Consider the following 21,501-nt stretch of genomic DNA (forward strand, 5'->3'; position numbering starts at 1 on the left):
ATTGGAGGGGTGCCAGAGAGTTGGAGGTTGCAGTAGTCGAGGTGGGAGATAAGGGCATGCACTATGTTTTTGTGGTTTCGTGGTCAAGGAATGCACGGATCTGGGAAATATTTTTGAGTTTGAGACGGCAGGAGGAGGCAAGGGCTTGGATATGTGGCTTGAAAGAGAGGGCAGAGTCGAGGTTCACCCCGAGGCACTGAGCATGCGAGACTGGGGAGAGGGCAGACATTGATGGATAGGTCAGGTGGAGGGGTAGAGGGAGATGGGCGAAAGATGATGAATTCTGTTTTGTCCATGTTCAGTTTTAGAAAGCGAGCAGAAAAGAAGGCTGAAATAGCAGACAGTGTGGGATTTTTGTCAGTAAGGAAGTGAGGTCCAGATAGGTAGATCTGCGTGTCATCAGCATAGAGATGATACTGTAAACCGTGGGATTCTAGGAGCTGTCCCAGGCCGAAGGTGTAGATGGAGAAGAGTAGGGGTCCTAGAACTGAGCCTTGGGGAACACCGACAGATGGGGCGAGGTGAGGAGGTGGTGTGGGGGAGGGAGACACTGAATGTTCGGTCTGTTAGATATGATAAGATCTAGGATAGGGCCAAGTCTGTGATGCCAAGGGATGAGAGGATCTGTAGCAGAAGGGAGTGGTCCACCGTGTCAAAGGCAGAAGACAGGTCCAGGAGAAGGAGGACAGTAGTGTCGCTTGCTCTTGGCGGTTAGTAGGTCATTGGTGACTTTTGTTAGCAGTTTCAGTTGAGTGATGGGGTCGGAAGCCAGATTGTAACCGGTCAAAGAGGGAGCAGGAGGAGAGGTGGGAGGACAGTTCAAGATTGACGTGTTGTTTCAGTAGTTTTGAGGCATAAGGGAGAAGAGATATTGGGCAATAGCTAGACACAGAGGATGGGTCGACGGAGGGTTTTTTGAGGATGGGTGTTGTCACGATAATGTAAAAAATACCATGGTCTGAGGGATTTTTTCAGAAGGTACTATGGTACCAGAAGGTATTCCTGACATACTGCCTAGTAAGTCTTCTCCATCTTGGCCTGCAGGCAACTCCCTCCCCCCTGAATACAGCTGTAACTTGAAACTCCAGTGTGGGACTCTGTCCCCCCCTCCCTCTCGAATGCAGGAGTGTGTAGAAATCTTTTGTCTGAAAGCCACGTGCTCTCATGCTCATGTACAACCTTAATAGTAATGCATAACTTGACCCCAATTAGTGACAGAGATATGAAAGTTATATATTTGGAATGTGCATCGGCCGGGCCATCCTACAGTGCGTTTTCTATGCGCAGCGCCTAGCGGAAAAGGATTGCTGCTAAACATGGGCTCATAACCACGTTGTGTTTGGGCTCAAATTAACGCCCAGCTCATGCCCGGAAGAAGGGTAGTTCTGTGATCGCTATACGATGCTGCATCCTGGAGCTACGGGAGATGTGAATGTTCCATAACTCTGAGTCCCTCTGAGAAAGTAGGAGTGCATTCAATAGCTCCGCCCACTCAGTGATGTCACGACCAAGGGATATAAGACCCTGAGAGCTCAGTTTTCACGAGCCTTTGACCAGAAAGCTAGCTGAGAGACACTCTATTGCATCCTGATGTATCGCCCCTCCCCCGAGCCACATGGTCTGCCAGGAGCTGAAATGATAAGGAACTGTAAGTGGTTTTTTCTACTGTTAATCCCTTTTTATTTGTAATTGTCTGTACATGCGATATTTGTCTTTTATAATATCTTTTCATACTTCTGTAAACACTGCCTACCTTTTTGGGAGTAAAATATATAAAATTACTAGCTTGTCTCTCCTTGCTATATAACCCCTGGCAAAAATTCTGGAATCTACGGCCTTGGAGGATGGTCATTCAGTTGTTTAATTTTGGAGAAAAAAAGCAGATCACAGACATGGCACAAAACTAAAGTCATGTCTGGCTTTAAGAAACACTAAAAGAAGTCAAGAACAAACAATGTGGGAGTCAATAATAGTTACTTTTTTAACCAAGCATAGGGGAAAAATTATGGAATCACTCAATTCTGAGGAAAAAAATTATGGAATCATGAAAAAAAAAAAAAAAACCTCCAACACATCCCTAGTATTTTGTTGCACCACCTCTGGCTTTTCTAACAGCTTGCAGTCTCTGAGGCCTGGACTTATTGAGGGTCACACAGGACTCTGCATCACTCTGCCTCCAACTTTCTCTGATTGCTGTTGCCAGGTCAGCTTTGCAGGTTGGAGCCTTGTCATGGACCATTTTCTTCAACTTCCACCAAAGAATTTCAGTTGGATTGAGATCTGGACTATTTGCGGCCATGACATTGACCTTCTGTGTCTATTTTCAAGGAATGTTTGCACAGTTTTTGCTCTATGGCAGGATGCATTATCATCTTGGAAAATTATTTAATCATCCCCAAACATCCTTTCAATTGATGGGATAAGAAAAGTGTCCAAAATATCAACATAAACTTGTGCATTTATTGAAGATGTAATGACAGCCATCTCCCCAGTGCCTTTACCTGACATGCAGCCCCATATCACCAATGACTGTGGAAATGTGCAAGTTCTCTTCAGGCAGTCATCTTTATAAATCTCATTGGAACGGCACCAAACAAAAGTTCCAGCATCATCACCTTGCCCAATGCAGATTCACGATTCATCACTGAATGTGACTTTCATCCAGTCATCCACAGTCCACGATTGCTTTTCCTGAGCCCATTGTAACCTTGTTTTTTTCTGTTTAGGTGTTAATGACGGCTTTCGTTTAGCTTTTCTGTATGTAAATCCCATTTCCTTTAGGCGGTTTCTTACAGTTTGGTCACAGACATTGACTCCAGTTTCCACTCATTCGTTCCTCATTTGTTTTGTTCTGCATTTCCTGTTTTGGAGACATATTGCTTTTAGTTTACGGTCTTGACTCTTTGATGTCTTCCTTGGTCTACCAGTATGTTTGCCTTTAACAACCTTCCCATGTTGTTTGTATTTGGTCCAGATTTGAGACACAGCTGACTGTGAACAACCAACATCTTTTACAACATTGCGTGATGATTTACCCTCTTAAGAGTTTGATAATCCTCTCTTTTGTTTCATTCGACATCTCTCGTGTTGGAGCCATGATTCATGTCACTCCACTTGGTGCAGCAGCTCTCCAAGGTGTGATCACTCCTTTTTAGATGCAGACTAACGAGCAGATCTAATTTGATGCAGGTGTTATTTTTGGGAATGAAAATTTACAGGGTAATTCCATAATTTTTTCCTCAGAATTGAGTGATTCCATAATTTTTCCCCTATTCTTGGTTAAAAAAAGTAACCATTACTGACTGCCACATTTTTTGTTCTTGACTTCTTTTAGTGTTTCTTAAAGCCAGAAAGTTGCCATTTGAAATGACTTTAGTTTTGTGCCATGTCTGTGATCTGCTTTTCTTCTACAAAATTAAACAACTGAATGAAAATCCTCCAAGGCCAGTGAGTCCATAATTTTTGCCAGGGGTTGTATAATGAACTGTCACCTCCTCTGAAGTGAATTACGCTATTAATCTGGGTTTGCTCCGGACCCGTTAATAATTACGAAATCGGAGCTGTTGGCAGCATACTTTGTCCTGTGCGTTTGGGAGGCTTTGTAGCGACCGGCGGCGATGATAATTATTGTTCCCGCCTGAGTGGGAGTAGTTATATCGCCCTCGCTGCAGTGTGCCCAATAGCCAGTACATAGCAGGCAGCCTTTCTGGCTACTAATTAGGTGCAGTACCCTGTCTGACCTGAGGGTAAGGGGGCGCCAGAGAGCTGCATTTCCAATCCGGAAGTGGGAAATTGATAAATCCCCTTCAGAAAGAACCAGGGGCAACCAAACAACCCCAGGTCATGACAAATTGGTGTGAGTGGTGGGGATAATAAAGGTATCCTCCCTGGGATCCGTGACATGTGGTGGGATTCTTGACAGGTGTGATCTTGGCATGCTTGAAGGATGAGGTGACACCAGTTGTGAGTGATATGTTGAAGAGGTGCGTTAGGGTTGGGATGAAGACCGTGGAAAGATTAGGGATGAGGTGGGATGGGAGTGGGCCGAGCGTGCAGGTGGTGAGGAGTGATGGTGACAGGAGGGTGGAGAGCTGATTTTCTGTCATGGTGGAGAAGCTGGGTTTGGAGGAGCAGGGTTGAGCAGCTAAGAGGGGCATTGGGCGCTGTGGGCCAAAGCTTTCTCTTATCGTATCGATCTTCTGTTTAAAGAAAGGCAAAGTCTTCAGCAGAAATGAGAGGGGAGGGAGGGGGTGCAGGGGGACGGAGTAGAGAATTGAAAGTGTTGAAAAGCTGTTTAGGGTTGTGAGAGAGGGAGGATATGAGAGATGAGAGGTTTGTTTTGCAGCAGTGAGTGTGGACTTGAAGCTGGCGAGGGACTGCTTGTATACAGTGAAGTAGTTGGCAGAGCGGGATCGCTTCCATCTCCGCTCAGCGATCCTGGAAGCCCGTCTCAGTTCTTTGGTCAGGCTGGTCAGCTAGGGCTGCCTGTTGATTGTACGAGTTTTGCTGTGCGTGAGCGGGGTGGCCGAATTGAGTGTTGCTGTTATGGTGGCGTTATAAAAAGCAGCAGCATCTGTGTCATGAAGGGAGGCTATGTCGGTAAGAGGGAGAAGGGGCTCAGAGAGTGAGTGTAAGTTGAGGTGTTTGAGATTTCTGCGAGGGTGAGTTTGTGGAGTGGGGGTTGCACACTAGGAGAGGAGAGGGAAGAGAATGTCAGTAGGTTGTGGTCAGACTGGGGGAGGGGTGAGTTAGTGAGATTAGTAAGGGAGCAGAGGCGGGTGAAGACGAGGTCCAGCGTGTGGCCATCTTTGTGAGTGGCCTCAGGACCATTGATTGAGGCCAAAGGAGGCAGTGAGAGAGAAGTTTAGAGGCAGCTGAGAGGGAAGTGTCAATGGGGATATTGAAGTCACCCATGATGATAGTGGGGATGTCAGCAGAGAGGAAATTAAGTAGCCATGTGGTGAAGTGGTCGAGAAAGGTGGAGATGGCTAGTTCTGGGGGCGGTAGATGACAGCCAGCTGGAGGGGGAATAGATGTGGGCGGAGTGCGTATGCATGAGAATGTTTCACGTTCTTGTATGGATCAGATTATCTGTTTATGATTTTCCTTTTGTGTTGTCTATTGCTTGAGCTGCTGTGCAGAGACTACCTCCTTGCCAGCAGTTTGCATAATCTATACCGTGTCTTGCCAATACTTACAATGGCCGCTTTTTATTTTCTTTGTCGTGTGCATGCGCCGCCTCCACCAGTTTTCACTGGCGCAATGCACCCGGCTCTTGATCACAAGGGGCCCCGCGTTTCCGGCGACGGCTGACTGTGCGTCATGTGATCTGATGGGCGCTGCGTTTACCGCAGCAACGTAGCGTTTCCGGTTGTATGTATATTTATATCGGAGCAATCCCATTATCTGCACACCCCCTGAGGAAGGAGTGAGTTACCTCCAAAACGCGCATCGGAGTGGGCAGGCCGACCACGGAGGGTCCCGCTGCTGCATTCTACAAGGTATCTACTTTAGTGCTCAATGTATTGTCTGTAATCTGCATAATGAGCCTCGTTCATCCTTTAGAGTTGCACACAGACTATAGCACACGGACTCATTCATCTGCACACTGTGGATACAGGTATGAATCTGGTCACACTGGCCCTCTGCAGTAGATGGAGGCAGTTTACGTTCCACTTTTTAACCCTGTTTGTCCCTTGTCCTTTTGTTTAATTTTGTTACCAATAAAGATTAAAGTTGGATTTCAATCCTAGGGCCCCTGCTCTTCTCCATTTACACCTTTGGCCTGGGACAGCTCATAGAATCTCATGGCTTTCAGTATCATCTCTATGCTGATGACACACAGATCTACATCTCTGGACCAGATATCACCTCCCTACTAACCAGAATCCCTCAATGTCTGTCCGCTATTTCATCCTTCTCCGCTAGATTTCTGAAACTTAACATGGACAAAACAGAATTCATCATCTTTCTCCCTTCGCACGCGACCCCCCCCAACGAACCTATCCATTACAGTAAATGGCTGCCCACTCTCCCCAGTCCCACAAGCTCGCTGCCTTGGAGTAATCCTTGACACTGATCTCTCCTTCAAACCACATATCCAAGCCCTTTCCACTTCCTGCCGACCAACTCAAAAATATTTCACAAATCCGTTCATTCCTCAACCAAGAATCTGCAAAAACCCTAGTCCATGCCCTCATCATCTCCCGCCTCGACTACTGTAACCTCCTGCTCTGTGGGCCTCCCCTCGAACACTCTTGCACCCCTCCAATCTATTCTAAACTCTGCTGCCCGACTAATCCACCTGTCCCCCCGCTATTCCCTGGCCTCTCCCCTCTGTCAATCCCTTCACTGGCTCCCCATTGCCCAGAGTCTCCAGTACAAAACCCTAACCGTGACATACAAAGCCATCCACAACCTGTCTCCTCCATACATCTGTGACCTTGTCTCCCGGTACTTTCCTGCATGCAACCTCCGATCCTCACAAGATCTCCTTCTCTACTCCCCTCTTATCTCCTCTTCCCACAATTGTATACAAGATTTCTCTCGCGTATCCCCCCTACTCTGGAACCCTCTACCACAACACATCAGACTCTCGCCTACCATCGAAACCTTCAAAAAGAACCTGAAGACCGACCTCTTCCGACAAGCCTACAACCTGCAGTAACCACCGATCAACCAAACCGCTGCACGACCAGCTCTACCCTCACCTACTGTATCCTCACCCATCCCTTGTAGATTATGAGCCCTCGCGGGCAGGGTCCTCTCTCCTCCTGTATCCTCACCCATCCCTTGTAGATTATGAGCCCTCGCGGGCAGGCTCCTCTCTCCTCCTGTATCCTCACCCATCCCTTGTAGATTATGAGCCCTCGCGGGCAGGGTCCTCTCTCTTCCTGTATCCTCACCCATTCCTTGTAGACTGTGAGCCCTCGCGGGCAGGGTCCTCTCTCCTCCTGTATCCTCACCCATCTCTTGTAGATTATGAGCCCTCGCGGGCAGGGTCCTCTCTCCTGTATCCTCACCCATCCCTTGTAGATTGTGAGCCCTCGCCGGCAGGGTCCTCTCTCCTCCTGTATCCTCACCCATCCCTTGTAGATTGTGAGCCCTCGCCGGCAGGGTCCTCTCTCCTCCTGTATCCTCACCCATCCCTTGTAGATTATGAGCCCTCGCGGGCAGGGTCCTCTCTCCTCCTGTATCCTCACCCATCCCTTGTAGATTGTGTGCCCTCGCGGGCAGGGTCCTCTCTCCTCCTGTATCCTCACCCATCCCTTGTAGATTGTGAGCCCTCGCCGGCAGGGTCCTCTCTCCTCCTGTACAGTTGTGACTTGTATTGGTTAAGATTATTGTACTTGTTTTTATTATGTATACCCCTCCTCACATGTAAAGCGCCATGGAATAAATGGCGCTATAATAATAATTGCGTCTGTCCCTCTTTTTGTATGAATTGTCCGTATCTTTAGCGTGCTCCTCCGGGATGTCATTTACCGCTCGTGTCTGTATCTGGCAGATTATACTCGCCAAGATGGTTTCTTTTATGTAACGCGAGGGGAAATGTGATCGGCTGATTCTGAGCACAAGCACAGCCCTGATTATAAGAGGGTGTGCAGACTTATGCAGCCGCATTGGATCTCCCCTCAGCGATTAGTTTTTCTCTCTGGATTTGCACACGTTATGTGACATTGAAGGATAAAGCTCTTCCACAATCTCCGGAGGCCTCATTCACACCATCGGGAGAGGAACAATCAGTCTAATGACGGCACATCCCCACTCCGGGGTTTAGCCACAACTACTGAACGTGTGAACGTGGCCTTAGAGGGATTGTCCAGCGACTAATACCCTGGATGCCACCAGGGTGTGCATACTTTCTATAGCTCTTTTTCCTGCTCCTGTGATGCCTCTTGTCAGCAGGTGTTTGCTATAAAATGTGAGTGCGGCTTTTACGGGGGGGCCGAGACCCTGATTCCAGCGATGTGTTCCCCGTTTTCGCTGCTGCAGTTGAGCTCAGAATAACTCCGCCCACACCTCTGATTGGCCGCTTTCTGCCTATGCTGTGTGCACAGAAAGCTGCCAATTACTGATGGGGGCGGAGTTACATAGAGAAGGACTAGAAAGCACAAAACAACTAGTCCTGGGGTGATTATCTCCTACTGATAAAACACTGATTAATTGAAACCGCAACACAGCCTAGTAAGTGACACATCGCTGGAATCTGGCTCGCAGCCCCTCCATTATGCTACACAAAAAGTTGCTGCTGGATTCCCTATAACACTAGTAAGGTCACGGCTGCAGACAGTGATTTGCAGCAGTGGTCACTTGTGGTCTGAGCTTCTAACCCCTGTTCTCAGGGGTCTTGGCCCACGCGGAGGCTGTAGTTAACACTGTGGGGAGAGAGATAGGAGGTGACTGCAGACTGCCGCACATCCTCAGCACACTCTATAGGGCGGCCCCCCACAAATCTGCACCATGGGGGAGCTGGACACATGGAGTTGCGTTTTGGGTGTTTAACCCCTTCTGCCATCTTCATTGCAGTGTCATAAACAAAGTGCAGGAGAACGTAGAATTCTATCCAGCATTCGAGGAGTTAAACATCTGCTGGACGCCCTCGGTGGGACCAGGGGGTGGCAGCGGCCCGTGGGGGCTGCAGGGTGGGATAGAGAGTAAGCTCTTCTGCAGCGATCACGCACCAACAAGAGATTGTGCCGGAGGTTCAGTGGCTAAAGGAGGTGCAGTGACTGGTTATACTGGTGGTACTGGTTATACTGGTGATCTCATAGGGAGCGGAGAGCGCCGGCTGACACCACGACTGTGCACCGACCTCCCGGCACCAGCACGGAGCAGAGGAAGCGCGGGGGTAATGCCGAGTACTCCGCACCGAACTCCCGGCCCCAGCACGGAGCAGAGGAAGCGCGGGGGTAATGCCGAGTACTCCGCACCGACCTCCCGGCACCAGCCACGGCCGCAGCACGGAGCAGAGGAAGCGCGGGGGTAATGCAGAGTACTCCGCACCGACCTCCCAGCACGGAGCAGAGGAAGCGCGGGGGTAATGCAGAGTACTCCGCACCGACCTCCCGGCACCAGCACGGAGCAGAGGAAGCGCGGGGGTAATGCGAGTACTCCGCACCGACCTCCCGGCACCAGCACGGAGCAGAGGAAGCGCGGGGGTAATGCGAGTACTCCGCACCGACCTCCAAGCACCAGCCACGGCCGCAGCACGGAGCAGAGGAAGCGCGGGGGTAATGCAGAGTACTCCGCACCGACCTCCCAGCACCAGCCACGGCCGCAGCACGGAGCAGAGGAAGCGCGGGGGTAATGCCGAGTACTCTGCACCGACCTCCCGGCACCAGCCACGGCCGCAGCACGGAGCAGAGGAAGCGTGGGGTTAATGCAGAGTACTCCGCACCGACCTCCCAGCACCAGCCACGGCCGCAGCACGGAGCAGAGGAAGCGCGGGGGTAATGCAGAGTACTCCGCACCGACCTCCCAGCCACGGCCGCAGCACGGAGCAGAGGAAGCACGGGGGTAATGCAGAGTACTCCGCACCGACCTCCCAGCACCAGCCACGGCCGCAGCACGGAGCAGAGGAAGCACGGGGGTAATGCAGAGTACTCCGCAATGACCTCCCAGCACCAGCCACGGCACGGAGCAGAGGAAGCGTGGGGTTAATGCCGAGTACTCCGCACTGACCTCCCGGCACCAGCCACGGCCCCAGCACAGAGCAGAGGAAGCGCGGGGGTAAAGCCGAGTACTCTGCACCGACCTCCCAGCACCAGCCACGGCCGCAGCACGGAGCAGAGGAAGCGCGGGGGTAATGCCGAGTACTCTGCACCGACCTCCCGGCACCAGCCACGGCCGCAGCACGGAGCAGAGGAAGCGTGGGGTTAATGCCGAGTACTCCGCACCGACCTCCCAGCACCAGCCACAGCACGGAGAAGAGGAAGCGTGGGGGTGATGCAGAGTACTCCGCACTGACCTCCCGGCACCAGCCACGGCCGCAGCACGGAGCAGAGGAAGCGCGGGGGTAATGCAGAGTACTCCGCACCGACCTCCCAGCCCCAGCACGGAGCAGAGGAAGCGCGGGGGTAAAGCCGAGTACTCCGCACCGACCTCCCAGCCCCAGCACGGAGCAGAGGAAGCGCGGGGGTAATGCGAGTACTCCGCACCGACCTCCCAGCACCAGCCACGGCCGCAGCACGGAGCAGAGGAAGCGTGGGGGTAATGCCGAGTACTCCGCACCGACCTCCCAGCACCAGCCACGGCCGCAGCACGGAGCAGAGGAAGCGTGGGGGTGATGCCGAGTACTCCGCACCGACCTCCCGGCACCAGCCACGGCCGCAGCACGGAGCAGAGGAAGCTCGGGGGTAATGCCGAGTACTCCGCACCGACCTCCCGGCACCAGCCACGGCCGCAGCACGGAGCAGAGGAAGCTCGGGTAAAGCAGAGTTCTTCGCACCGACCTCCCGGCACCAGCACGGAGCAGAGGCAGCACGGGGGTAATGCCGAGTACTCCGCACCGACCTCCCAGCACCAGCCACGGCCGCAGCATGGAGCAGAGGCAGCACGGGGGTAATGCCGAGTACTCCGCACCGACCTCCCAGCACCAGCCACGGCCGCAGCACAGAGCAGAGGCAGCGCGGGGGTAAAAGCGAGTACTTCGCACCGACCTCCCAGCACCAGCCACGGCCGCAGTGCGGAGCAGAGGAAGCGCGGGTAAAGCAGAGTACTCCTCCCATCCCCCACAATCTGGAGAACTCAAATTTTATTTAAAAAACAAAGAACTACAAACTAAACAATATGAAATTGATCTGTCTCCTCTCGTTTCGTGCCTGCAGTTCCTGTGCAGAGCTGTGTGTCTCCATGGTTACCGCAGAATTATTAAGACTCGGGAGCCGGTTACAATGTAAATCTTTATTTTTGATGCGGACGCAGCGCCGCGGTTGAATAAATAATGTGAACGTATAAATAGGAGCGGCGGGCGAGCACAATATGGCCTCTGTCTATACACTGTACATGTATACACCCTCCCCCGCAGATAAAATCTGTATATTACATATCTACATATTTACACACAGAAAACATGGCGGCTGCGGCGATCAGGAGGTCGGGTGACCGGATATCATCAGCTCAAACCTGCAAGACAGAGAGAGAGGCCATTAGAGTCGCGGGGACGCGGGCAGCAGCGGGGCGGCGTCTATAGGGGACGCCATTATGGAAGGGCACGATGTGGCTGCCACCTTAGTAGGACATTTATAGGGGACATTGGGGTGAGAGGATAAGGAACCATGTATGTACACGGCCTCTGTGTGACGTGTGGCCCCTGTATTACAGTGAGGGGCCACAGCTGGGGTCTTACCAGTCGGTGACTCCCTGGTCGATGTCTTCTCGGGACAGGTCCACCACCGTCTGTGAAAGGAGCATCATGTTAGTCCGCGCACAGACGAGGGGCAGTGGTCCCCTGTGGAGACCCCATCACTCACCTTCCCCATCTCTTTCCGCTCCTGCGAGCCGAACGGCCGCTTGTTCTTCACCGCGATGTCCAGAGTCCGCTTCTTGGCATCTTCAAGGGAAACCAGAAACTCGAACCTGGGAGACAAAAGGGGCGGTGAGTGGAATCCTGGGGCCACAATACATGGAGTAGACCTGGAGTGACCACAGAGTTCCTCCTAGCAATCCCCCTGGTGTCGGGGGCCCGACTCCTGACCACTGAGGGCCCGTCACTTGCACTGCTATAGCAAGTTTCAGCACTTTGGGCGATTCCAGGACAGAACAAGTCTGGTACCGGACATGGAGGCTACTGGCTTGGTACCGATAACCGTCACACCCGGGGTCACATGGGAGCAGGTGATGCTACTCACTTCTCATTGTAGATGGGGTTAAGGGTCTTCTTCTTCACCGTCGTCTTCTTGCGACTGGCCCACCTTCGGTCAGGGAGCAGGTAGATGCGGACGTAGGGATCGGCACCATGATTTGAGCACTGGAGCAGGTTCCTCGGAGAGAGCACAGATGGCATTACCAGGAGGGCAGCAAGGGCCCGGGGCGGCACCGCGAGGGCGGCAATGCATTGGCCCTCCATTAGGCTCCACCTTACCTGCAGCCATTGATGGACACAATGAGGCAGTGCCGGAGCGAGGCATACCGGACAGAGACGTTGACCTCTCCGGTCACCACAGCAGGGCCGCTGGAAATGTGAAGAAAGACCATTAGACTGATATCGGGGACGCTTCAGTCCATGTAAAGCGTCAATGAGACGCACCTGGGGTCCCCGCTGAGGTCAAACACGGAGGAGGCCATGGAGTTGAGGGACATCAGGCTGGGCGCCATTCTCTGCAGATGTCTCAGGTTGGGCGTGCGGGGCGCTGACGTGGGAGCGGGCGGCCCCGGGGTCTGGCTGGGGGTTGCCCTTTGCTCGGAGCTGGAGTGGTGGATTCGTTGGCTGACGCTGTTTGCGCTCTCCTTACGGACCACCTTGTTCTGCGGGATGTAATTGATCTGGTTCTGCTGAGTGTCACTGGGCTTGCGGGGATTTTTATGGGATTTCTCTTGTGGCATCCGTCTAATGGAGACTGGTCCATGCTTCAAGGAGTTAATTCCTGCGTAGACGGCGTCCGGATCTGGGTCCTCAATGTGCAGAATCTGGGGATGGATATGGCACGCGGTTAGCGGCAGAGGACCTCGGCGGTGCTCGGCACGTTGCATGGAGGCGCCGCTCTCACCCGGAGGACGATCTTCATCTTGATGAAGCTGTTGGGCCCGGAGTTGGTGAGCGGGAAGCGCTGGTCCACGGTCAGGTCATCACCGGCCAGGAGGCGATGGAGGGGGATGTCCAGCAAGCCGAGGGCGCACTGCCGGTCATCATCCTTCACCTGAGGACACAGACACATGAAGGACGCGCTCCGCCACTAGACGCATGCAGACGCGGTGCTGCCGCCACGTTACCTCCATGTGTAGATGCTGCATGTGGACGTCCTGAATGAAGAAAGCGAAGGCCTGTTCCCACACCGGGTCCTTGGTGCTGGAGCACGTCTGCAGGGAGAAGAGACAGTCACGATGGACGGCAGGTAACGGCCACGACGCCGCCTGTGGTCACTAAGGCCAATCTGCCCCTCCCCCACTGGACGTCGCCATCCCCTGTAACCCGGGGCCATCGTCAGATAATTCTAAGTGCTGCCATGTCTGTCAGGCCTCCAGGTTCATTCCTCACCATTTGTAAGATCTCTGCTTGCTGCCATTTAGCAGAAACCTTCATTATTTCCATCTAGAGGCTGAAGCCCTGTCCTGGTGCCGCTCACACAGCAGAGGGTCCGTTACACTGGGCCCGGGGTAGACAGTCCTCAGGGAGCAGCAGTAGACAGATTCTGGGATTTGTTACAATATATCCTGCCTGGACTGATACATTGTAACAAACACTCAGCTGTGGGAGGTCTGGGCTCTGGGAATGACAGCGATCATGGGGATCCCGCGGCCGCTCACCTTACTCTTCACGGACTTCTTCCCCACGCACATGACGACGTACGAGCTCGGTTCCTTCTCACACTGCACAGAACACAACATCGGGTCAGAAACGGGTCAGGACAGCCCGCGGAGGCCAACCAGCCCCTGACACCATGGAACAATAGCTGCGCAGCGTGGCCTCTTGGTGATGCTGATGTGCCCTGCTGCTCCTTACCTTCGGGACCGCGGCGTAGCGCTGCTTCCGGGCCAAGTGCTCATTGTTTGAGTATTCAAAATGGTTCTTCTGTAGACGAAGAGGAAATGGTTAGAGGACAGTGAGATGGCAGCGGACCACGGCCGCCATCACCACAACACCCAGCGCACTTACTGGTAACGCCCCGGCACAGTCCAAATACACGATCACCATAGCGGTGGACAGACCATCCCGCGTCTACAGCGGAGAAAAGCAGAGGACGGTTATAGGAGGCGGCGGAAAGAGCGGAGACCGCCGGCCGCGACCCTCCATTGTCGGCATCTTCCAGGCTCGGGCCACACCTGGGGCAGGGGGTTGTGCGCAGTCATGGAGGGGATTTCTCACCTCTCGCAGTTTGTCTTGTGTGGACAGCAGCGAGAACCACTCCAGCTTCAGATGAACCGACCCGCTGGCCACATCACTGAGCGGGAACCACTGCGGGAGAGAACAGAGTCAGCAAACAGCCACCGACCGCACCACGCTCCACCGGACAGCGGCAGCCACCGACCGCCCCACCGGACAGCGGCAGCCACCGACCGCTCCACCGGACAGCGGCAGCCACCGACCGCTCCACCGGACAGCGGCAGCCACCGACCGCTCCACCGGACAGCGGCAGCCACCGACCGCGCCACCGGACAGCGGCAGCCACCGGACAGCGGCAGCCACCGGACAGCGGCAGCTACCGACCGCGCCACTGGACAGCGGCAGCCACCGGACAGCGGCAGCTACCGACCGCGCCACACTCCACTGGACAGCGGCAACTCACCTCATCCACAATCCGATCCTTCATCACTCCCTCCAGGCCAATGACTAGACTGCGAGACAAATTGCACATGTCAAAGAGGACCCCAGAAATGTCACCCATCGACTGCCTACCAAACATCACACACACACACATAGGACCCCGACAAGTGACAAAAAAAATATGATGTTACCTTCCCAGAAAGTCGTCCTTGTCAGGATCCTCGTCATAAACATCAATTTCCAGATCCTGTCCAGGAACCTCATGGATGACAAACTGCAAGAGGATTAATGGGCAGCGATGACACAACGGGGAGAGATATACAGACAAGAAAAGTATGTGCCCCCCACATCCACCTCCGGGGCCTTTACTGTCCTCATCTACATCCACAGACATTAATATGGAGAAAAGACCAGAATATATCCACGATACACAGGAGTATGTATGACACGAGCAGAGGGATATAGAGGTTGTATTGTATTGTAAGATGGCTGCCGGACATGTCCTCGAGGGGAGATATGCATCATCGAGGTTGGTAGCCTCAGTGATGTAAGCCCAGAAAAGCATGGTCCAGCACGTATAGTGCTGAGAGAGTTAATAGGGCATATTGGGCCTGGGTTTACGAGCAGTCAGCGAGGTTGGTGGGACTGGCTGCTCACATATCCCCACCCCGGGGCGTGGTACGGCAGATATAATGAGACCAGTTGTCTTCTTCAGGGTGTGTGGAGGTGTGCAGACCTCCAGTGGTGTTGGTCTTTCTTAAGGACACTGACTGGAGAGGCTGAACCGCACCCCTGTATGGACCATTTGTGCTGGAAAAGGCTTTTTCTTTTGTTATCCTGAGTGGTTCATGGAGTCTTAATAAACGAGTCCGAACATTTCACTGAAACCGCACCTGAGTGAGCAGGAACCCTACAAAATAAATCTATATCCCCCACATGGGGGCCCAGGGTACATACTGTACATCACACGGGGCTCCTCTCACCTCGTACATCTCGTTCCAGCGAGGATTCAGATTCTCCTTGATGGTGCGGCTCTTGAACGTCTGGTTTCCCACCCTCATGATGGCGTACGGGTCAGACTTGCCCTTTATGATGCCCTTCAGGTACGTGTCCTTCGGGATCAGGTGTTCGGCCTCGTGGAGATAAACTCTTAATACTCCCTGAAATACAGAAGTTAACGTCACTCTGCGCCAGATCTGCCGCTCTATATCCCAATGACCCGCCGCGCTGATACTCGCCTGCGGCACGGGGAAGCGGAGCTGGGCGGCGTTCACATGGCCGCTCAGGGGGAAGGTGAATCTGTTGGGCAGCACGAGATACGAGGCAATGAGGTCGACTATCATCCCGTCCGACATGTCACTGCAAGACACAACCAGGAGAAACCATGAGAGAGCGCGACCAACCACCGCCAGAGGCCGAGCGGACGCCGCCGCATAACACCACACAACATTACGAGATCTCGGCTTGCTGTCAGTGCATGGAAACACTTTACATTCTGAGGCAGAACCTCGGTCTCAGGCTCCATTCACACCACACAATTATCGGGATTGTTCCAGATACTTGGGACGTGTAAACGACGACAATCACCCGGCAAACAAGAAAAATCAGGTGAAATTAGCTTTTTAGTTTCCAGAAACTATCATTTTTCTCAGCAGCGTATGGTCCTGTATAACCACTATGTGCTGCCGAGAACAAGCGCAGTGTGTGTGCGCAGAACCATCTAGATCACTGCTGTGTGCCGTCATGAGCGTGGTCAACCGTGTGAACAGGGGATGGAACGACCAACAATCAGTAAATATTCAATGTCGCCGATTAATTCCTCCTCTCTACTAATCAGCCGGAGAAATCTGGTAACAGAGACACAGAATACAGCTGGAGATGCCTTGTAATGTTGTGGCCTCTAGGGGGCAGTGCGGATTCACGTGAAGATCAAGAGGATGCAGCAATCGGGTCGCTGATTCGCTCCATCAGTGCACAGACACTGCAAACCGCGCCGACTACTCCGCCACTGCGATCACAAACACAAGGGCGAGTCACCCAGAAGAAGACAGCCTCACACTGTCCGAGAGGGGCGAGCCACCCAGAAGAAGACGGCCTCACACTGTCCGAGAGGGGCGAGCCACCCAGAAGAAGACGGCCTCACACTGTCAGAGGGGCGAGCCACCCAGAAGAAGACAGCCTCACACTGTCCGAGAGGGGCGAGCCACCCAGAAGAAGACGGCCTCACACTGTCCGAGAGGGGCGAGCCACCCAGAAGAAGACGGCCTCACACTGTCAGAGGGGCGAGCCACCCAGAAGAAGACAGCCTCACACTGTCCGAGAGGGGCGAGCCACCCAGAAGAAGACGGCCTCACACTGTCTGAGAGGGGCGAGCCACCCAGAAGACGACGGCCACACACTGTCCGAGAGGGGCGAGTCACCCAGAGGACGGCCCCACACTGTCCAAGAGGGGCGAGCCACCCAGAAGACGATGGCCTTACACTGTCCGAGAGGGGCAAGCCACCCAGAAGAAGACGGCCTCACACTGTCCGAGAGGGGCGAGCCACCCAGAAGAAGACGGACTGACACTGTCCGAGAGGGGCGAGCCACCCAGAAGACGACGGCCTCACACTGTCCGAGAGGGGCGAGCCACTAAGAAGAAGACGGCCTCACACTGTCAGAGGGGCGAGTCACCCAGAAGAAGACGGACTCACACTGTCCAAGAGCGGCGAGCCACCTAGAAGATGGCCTCACACTGTCCAAGAGGGGCGAGCCACCCAGAAGACGACGGCCACACACTGTCCGAGAGGGGCGAGTCACCCAGAAGACGACGGCCTCACACTGTCCGAGAGGGAGGGGCGAGCCACCCAGAAGACGGCGGCCTCACACTGTCCGAGAGGGAGGGGCGAGCCACCCAGAAGACGACGGCCACACACTGTCCGAGAGGGGCGAGTCACCCAGAGGACGGCCCCACACTGTCCAAGAGCGGCGAGCCACCTAGAAGATGGCCTCACACTGTCCGAGAGGGGCGAGCCACCCAGAAAAAGACGGCCTCACACTGTCAGAGGGGCGAGTCACCCAGAAGAAGACGGACTCACACTGTCCGAGAGGGGCGAGCCACCCAGAAGACGACGGCCTTACACTGTCTGAGAGGGGCGAGCCACCCAGAAGACGACGAGCTCACACTGTCCGAGAGGGAGGGGCGAGCCACCCAGAAGACGACGGCCCCACACTGTCCAAGAGCGGCGAGCCACCTAGAAGATGGCCTCACACTGTCCGAGAGGGGCGAGCCACCCAGAAAAAGACGGCCTCACACTGTCAGAGGGGCGAGTCACCCAGAAGAAGACGGACTCACACTGTCCGAGAGGGGCGAGCCACCCAGAAGACGACGGCCTTACACTGTCTGAGAGGGGGGAGCCACCCAGAAGACGACGGCCTCACACTGTCCGAGAGGGGCGAGCCACCCAGAAGAAGACGGCCTCACACTGTCCGAGAGGGGCGAGCCACCCAGAAGACGACGGCCTCACACTGTCCGAGAGGGGCGAGCCACCCAGAAGAAGACGGCCTCACACTGTCAGAGGGGCGAGTCACCCAGAAGAAGACGGACTCACACTGTCCAAGAGGGGCGAGCCACCCAGAAGACGACGGCCACACACTGTCCGAGAGGGGCGAGTCACCCAGAGGACGGCCCTACACTGTCCAAGAGCGGCGAGCCACCTAGAAGATGGCCTCACACTGTCCGAGAGCGGCGAGCCACCCAGAAGAAGACGGCCTCACACTGTCCGAGAGGGGCGAGCCACCCAGAAGACGGCCTCACACTGTCCAAGAGGGGCGAGCCACCCAGAAGACGACAGCCTTACACTGTCTGTCTGAGAGGGGCGAGCCACCCAGAGGACGGCCCCACACTGTCCAAGAGCGGCGAGCTACCCAGAAGAAGACGGCCTCACACTGTCCGAGAGGGGCGAGCCACCCAGAAGACGACGGCCTCACACTGTCCGAGAGGGGCGAGCCACCCAGAAGAAGACGGCCTCACACTGTCAGAGAGGGGCGAGTCACCCAGAAGACGGCCTCACACTGTCCAAGAGGGGCGAGCCACCCAGAAGACGACAGCCTTACACTGTCTGTCTGAGAGGGGCGAGCCACCCAGAGGACGGCCCCACACTGTCCAAGAGCGGCGAGCTACCCAGAAGAAGACGGCCTCACACTGTCCGAGAGGGGCGAGCCACCCAGAAGAAGACGACCTCACACTGTCCGAGAGGGGCGAGTCACCCAGAAGTAGACGGCCACTGTTATGATCCGGTGACCGTGGAGCCGCATGAGAGACTCTCTCAGGAGTAGGTGTTACCTGTACTGACCGCAAACCCTAAACTAACATCGCAACTAGAAGTAGCCGTGGGATGTACCTAACAAGTCCTAGACACCTCGACACAGCCGGAGGACTAAATACCCCTATAGATGGAAATGGGAATTCTATCTTGCCTCAGAGCAGAACCCCAAAGGATAGGCAGCCCCCCACAAATATTGACTGTGAGTATAAGAGGAAAGACACACACAGGCAGAAAAACAGGATTTAGCAAAAGAGGCACTTCTAGCTAAATAGAAAAGGACAGGACAGAATTCTAAGCGGTCAGTATTAAAATCCTAAAAATATCCACAGCAGATAATACAAATATTCTACATCTAACTAAAGACATAGAAAGTATATCTGCATCTCCTGAGAATCCAGCATGACCGAAAAATCCAAACAAAGTCTAAGCTGGACAAAAACACAATGAATTGCACTGAATTGCAAAGCACACTGCATGTGTGCACAGAGAAAAAAAAACAGACACTTATATTAGCTGAATTTGCAGCAGGGCATAAGGAGCCAGAGAGAGATGCAATCCCTCCAAGTACAATGGACAACTGGCAAGGACTCATGGATCCTGCAAACCTAAATACCTAGTAGAGCTGCAATCAGCAGAAACACCTGCCCAGGATTACAACCCCAAGACAACTGCACTACCACCAACAACCACCGGAGGGAGCCCAAGAGCAGAATTCACAACAGTACCCCCCCTTGAAGAAGGGTCACCGAACCCTCACCAGAGCCCCCAGGCCGATCAGGACGAGCCAGATGAAAGGCACGGACCAAATCAGCAGCATGGACATCAGAGGCAAAAACCCAAGAATTATCCTCCTGGCCATAACCCTTCCATTTGACAAGGTACTGAAGCCTCCGCGTCGAAAAGCGAGAATCCATAATCTTCTCAACCACATACTCCAACTCCCCATCAACCAACACAGGAGCAGGAGGATCAACAGAGGGAACAACGGGCACCACATATTTCCGCAATAAAGATCTATGGAAAACATTATGGATGGCAAAAGAAGCCGGAAGGGCCAAACGAAAAGACACCGGATTGATAATCTCAGAAATCCTATAAGGACCAATAAACCGAGGCTTAAACTTAGGGGAAGAAACCTTCATAGGAACATGACGGGAAGACAACCAGACCAAATCCCCAACCCGAAGCCGGGAACCAACACACCGACGACGGTTAGCAAAACGCTGAGCCTCCTCCTGAGACAACACCAAATTGTCCACCACATGAGCCCAAATCTGCTGCAACCTAATCAACCACAGAATCCACACCAGGACAATCAGAAGGTTCAACTTGCCCCGAAGAAAAACGAGGATGAAAACCAAAATTACAAAAGGGCGAAACACCAAGGTTACTTACGGGTAGCCGGTTTTTCCGGAGCCCATGACGGCACACCTGAGAGAGGGGATCCGCCCAGTCAGGACAGGAACCCTACTGAAAATAAAAGGGCGGTACCTCTCCCTCGCTTCAGTTGGTTTTCAGAGCATGAGAGGCCCCCCTGGTTAGTATACATGGCAATCCAACACCACATTATATTAACTAAACACACCCAAAACAATAGTGCACACCGAAAGGGTGAAAAAAAGGGGGGGAATATACGGGTGCCGTCATGGGCTCCGGAAAAACCGGCTACCCGTAAGTAACCTTGGTGTTTTCCCTTCCCCCATGACGGCACACCTGAGAGAATTTTGTAGAATGAAACCTTAGGGAGGGACCACCGCTTGGAGCACCCTTCTACCAAAGGTTAGGTCAGCAGAGGAGGAAAGGTCTAGCCGGTAGTGTTTGAAAAAAGTTGAGGGTGAGGACCAGGTAGCGGCCTTGCAAATTTGGTCAATTGATACCTCAGCTTTCTCTGCCCAGGAGGTAGCCACGGCTCTGGTGGAGTGAGCCTTGATGCCGTCAGGAACCGGAGTGCCACTTGCAGAATAGGATAAACTAATGGCCTCCCTGATCCATCTAGCAATGGTACTTTTAGCTACCCCGCACCCTCTTTTGCTACCCTGAAAGGCTACGAATAGGGTTTGGTCTTTCCTCCACTGATTAGTCACAGACATGTATTGTAACATAGATCTTCTCACATCTAACATGTGGAACCTTTGTTCCCCTGGATTTTTAGGATTACTACAGAAAGATGGTAAAGTAATCTCCTGACTCCTATGGAACTTTTGAACCACCTTGGGGAGATAAGCCGGGTCTGGTCTTAGAACAATCCTGTCATCAAAAACCTGAGTATAAGGAGGGCATATTGACAGGGCCTGTAAATCACTTACCCTACGTGCCGATGTTAAGGCTACTAGTAAAACTGTTTTAAGGGTAAGTAACTTAGGTGATAACTCCTGCAAAGGCTCAAAGGGCTGTTTAGTCAGGGCTTCTAAGACCAAATTTAGATCCCAAGGAGGGATTTTTGGGATAATAACTGGCCGAGATCTACTACAAGATTTTATGAATCGTGAGACCCATTTATTTGAGGCAAGATTACAATTATATAGGGCCCCCAAGGCAGAAACCTGAACTTTAAGGGTGCTGGTTGCTAACCCAAGATGTAATCCTGCTTGCAGAAACTCTAGGATAGGACCTATTGGAGCCACCTCCCCCAATGGTTCCCCCAGGAAGTCGAGAAATTTTTTCCATGTCCTACCATAGATTCTAGAGGTTATGGGTTTTCTGCTTTTCAACAGGGTGGAGACTAACCCTGGAGAGAATCCTTGGCGACTTAGTAACGCCCTCTCAAAT

The 21,501-nt window shown here is 53.4% G+C and overlaps 1 protein-coding gene across 1 annotated transcript in view; it reads right to left on the reverse strand.

Moving 5' to 3' along the window:
* Nucleotides 1-10,890: 10,890 nt before the first annotated feature.
* ESYT3 (extended synaptotagmin 3) overlaps nucleotides 10,891-21,501 on the reverse strand; it is a 45,010-nt gene continuing 34,399 nt past the window's right edge. Inside the window, exons 8-23 of the mRNA XM_077273390.1 lie at nucleotides 15,664-15,784; nucleotides 15,409-15,585; nucleotides 14,617-14,699; nucleotides 14,448-14,496; nucleotides 14,027-14,116; nucleotides 13,817-13,879; nucleotides 13,664-13,732; nucleotides 13,468-13,530; nucleotides 12,934-13,020; nucleotides 12,711-12,860; nucleotides 12,251-12,630; nucleotides 12,086-12,175; nucleotides 11,853-11,984; nucleotides 11,475-11,580; nucleotides 11,351-11,400; nucleotides 10,891-11,127 (exon numbers count right to left, since the gene is read on the reverse strand). Coding sequence (XP_077129505.1) covers nucleotides 11,091-11,127; nucleotides 11,351-11,400; nucleotides 11,475-11,580; nucleotides 11,853-11,984; nucleotides 12,086-12,175; nucleotides 12,251-12,630; nucleotides 12,711-12,860; nucleotides 12,934-13,020; nucleotides 13,468-13,530; nucleotides 13,664-13,732; nucleotides 13,817-13,879; nucleotides 14,027-14,116; nucleotides 14,448-14,496; nucleotides 14,617-14,699; nucleotides 15,409-15,585; nucleotides 15,664-15,784 — 1,747 coding nt within the window. The 3' untranslated portion in view covers nucleotides 10,891-11,090. The remainder of the gene's footprint in view (nucleotides 11,128-11,350; nucleotides 11,401-11,474; nucleotides 11,581-11,852; nucleotides 11,985-12,085; nucleotides 12,176-12,250; nucleotides 12,631-12,710; nucleotides 12,861-12,933; nucleotides 13,021-13,467; nucleotides 13,531-13,663; nucleotides 13,733-13,816; nucleotides 13,880-14,026; nucleotides 14,117-14,447; nucleotides 14,497-14,616; nucleotides 14,700-15,408; nucleotides 15,586-15,663; nucleotides 15,785-21,501) is intronic.

Source organism: Ranitomeya variabilis, chromosome 7, assembly GCF_051348905.1.
Source record: "Ranitomeya variabilis isolate aRanVar5 chromosome 7, aRanVar5.hap1, whole genome shotgun sequence".
Lineage (NCBI taxonomy): Eukaryota > Metazoa > Chordata > Amphibia > Anura > Dendrobatidae > Ranitomeya > Ranitomeya variabilis.